This window comes from Nicotiana sylvestris, chromosome 6 (genome assembly GCF_000393655.2).
Source record: "Nicotiana sylvestris chromosome 6, ASM39365v2, whole genome shotgun sequence".
Classification (NCBI taxonomy): Eukaryota; Viridiplantae; Streptophyta; class Magnoliopsida; order Solanales; family Solanaceae; genus Nicotiana; species Nicotiana sylvestris.
The window spans coordinates 77,349,422-77,352,038 of NC_091062.1; the positions used below are offsets into that span (position 1 = coordinate 77,349,422).

General features: G+C 36.3%; 1 protein-coding gene across 1 annotated transcript; it reads left to right on the forward strand.

The window, feature by feature from the left end:
- The first annotated feature begins 908 nt into the window (after nucleotides 1-908).
- Nucleotides 909-2,289, forward strand: LOC104238992 (inositol-tetrakisphosphate 1-kinase 1-like). Its single transcript, XM_009793525.2, has one exon. It carries the CDS (start codon nucleotides 995-997, stop codon nucleotides 1,946-1,948), a length of 954 nt encoding a protein of 317 aa, XP_009791827.1. The 5' UTR covers nucleotides 909-994; the 3' UTR covers nucleotides 1,949-2,289.
- Nucleotides 2,290-2,617: the final 328 nt, after the last annotated feature.

Sequence of the window (2,617 nt, forward strand, 5' to 3'; positions counted from 1 at the left end):
TATCCAACATTTTGATTACAAGATATTCTCGTTATTCATCCGGAGTCCTCAGAAAATCCCTCAAAGTTTCATCATCGTAGATGTTTAACTCCGAGTAAAAAGCAGCCCCTTGTGGAGTGACGGAATACGGATATCTTCCGGTTACATTAAGTATTACTGAACGTTTCCTCACACACATTTTTTTTGCATAACAACGATATCAATTTATCGTACTCTATTGTAAGTGGTAATTTAATATGACCCTGTGGAGATAAACTATACCTCACAGAGTTATTCTCCATCACAACCTCACTCCTCCCCCCCCCTCCCCAATATAATGAAACTCTTATTCTACGCTCTTCAGACATTACGAAAAAAATGCTTCAGAATTTAACAAGAAAAAGTTGAACGGGAGTTAGAATTTTTTGTGAGGGAATTTTCCTAAAATATTCTAACCACTTTATATAGGAAATGGCTAGCCCGGGATATGAAATTTTTTTGATGTATAGCGTTCTTTAAATGCACGCTATATACATTTAAATTATTGTTATGTCAGTTAAATTATTGGTGGGTCCATAATCAGGGTATACCATTTTTTTTTGGACGCTATATGTATAGCGTATGAATACAACACGTTATACCTTAACGGCAAAAGTTACCGTTAAGATATAGCGTGTTATATTCATACGCTATATATAGATATATATTTTTTTAACACCTATTAAGGTAATTTGAGTCACAAAAAATAATATTTATGTTCCGGATTCTCTATATAGTAGTAGTAAAATTAAAAAAAAATAAAAATTAAAAGCAACGTCCGTTGATATTCGATCCTCGGAGTCGGCAACGTGCCACGCGTCCCGCTACTTTTTTGCGCAATCCCAGAAACACTCAAAAAAACGAATCTGTCTTTATCGTATAGCCAGCCTCCTTAGTACTTAAGTTAAAATCCCTCTCCTTAACATTTGCTAATTTAGTACGTCCCCTTCTTGCTCGCATCTCTCAATTAACAGCCATGTCAGAAAGGAGATTTCGCTTTGGTTATGTACTTGCACCAAAGAAACTAAGCAGCTTTATTCAAGATTCCCTCGTCAATCATGCCCAACAACAAGGTATTGATCTAATCCCAATCGATCTGAATAAATCATTAATCGAACAAGGTCCTTTTGATTGTATTTTCCACAAGCTATATGGTCCTGAATGGAGAAAACAGTTAGAAGAATTTTCCGTCCAGAACCCAACCACCATCATAATAGATCCCATTGATGCTATTGAAAAACTCCACAACCGAATTTCAATGCTTGAAGTTGTTAACGAATTAAAAATTACCCAAGAAAATGAAACTATTGGAGTCCCTCTTCAGATTTTTATTCAAGAAAATTCTGATTCTCTCTTAGACCATATCACACGTCAAGGGTTGGATTTCCCCGTTATTGCTAAGCCGTTAATTGCTAACGGGACAGCTGATTCACACCAAATGTATTTAGTTTTAAAACCAGCAGGACTAGAAGAGCTGAAACCGCCAATCGTGTTACAGGAGTTTGTTAATCATGGTGGAGTTATTTTTAAGGTTTATGTAGCAGGGGAACATGTGAAATGTGTGAAAAGAAGGTCATTGCCTGATATTTCTGAGGAGAAATTGGGCACTTTAGAGAATTTGATAGCGTTTTCGCAGATATCTAATTTGACTGCTCAAGATCAGAATGATGATAGTTTTGCTGAACTGATTGAAAATGCGGAAATGCCTCCGTTAGGATTTGTGACAGAAGTGGCTAATCAGTTGAGGGATGCGTTGAAGTTGCATCTTTTTAACTTTGATATGATAAGAGATACTAGAGCTGGAAATCGGTATCTTGTTATTGATATCAATTACTTCCCTGGATATGCTAAGATGCCGTCTTATGAAACTATTTTGACTGCATTTTTCCTTGATATTGCTCGCCAGAAGCAAAGCAACGAATCTGGTTAGCTTCTGATGATCGTAGTTATGTTAGTTTTTTGCTGTTTTATTTCAGCAGCAGGGAATGCGTTTTTTTTTAGAAAATGAAAACAGATGCAGATGATGGTGGAGTGATTGAAATAAACCTGCTCTTTGTGGTTGATGTGAATCGAAAGAGGCTAACTGCTCTAATTTCGTTAAATTGTTAGGTGAGGTCTGCTGACTTTTTGGGCAATTGATGCTTTCCTGTTTCCTTTTTTCGTTGTTTTTTAGTTATTGCAAACAGATGTGGAATAATCTGGAAGTGGATGCTAATGTTCCAAAGTTTCAATAATGGAGTTCTGTTGAATGGAGTTTTTAGTTTTGAGGAATTGGTGCTTTTCCTTACATGCTTACTGTCATATTGCTTGAGCCTTTTCAATCTTGCTAATTTCTTCCCTACTATTTGTTGTTGAGGCATATATACATTTGTCTTTTTCCTAATCCAACCATCAATTGGTGGCAGGCCATATACCACAATTTCAAACACAACATACAATTAGTATTTTGTATTCTTCGAGGATGTATTTGTTAGGTTATTTCGTGCTCCTTAATGTAACACCTTACTCAAAATGTAATTAATGTTTTACAGTCGAAGCTAATGTGATTAGGGCTAGGAGACGTGGTGGTGGGGAGGGCTGGAAAATCTTGATTGCGATT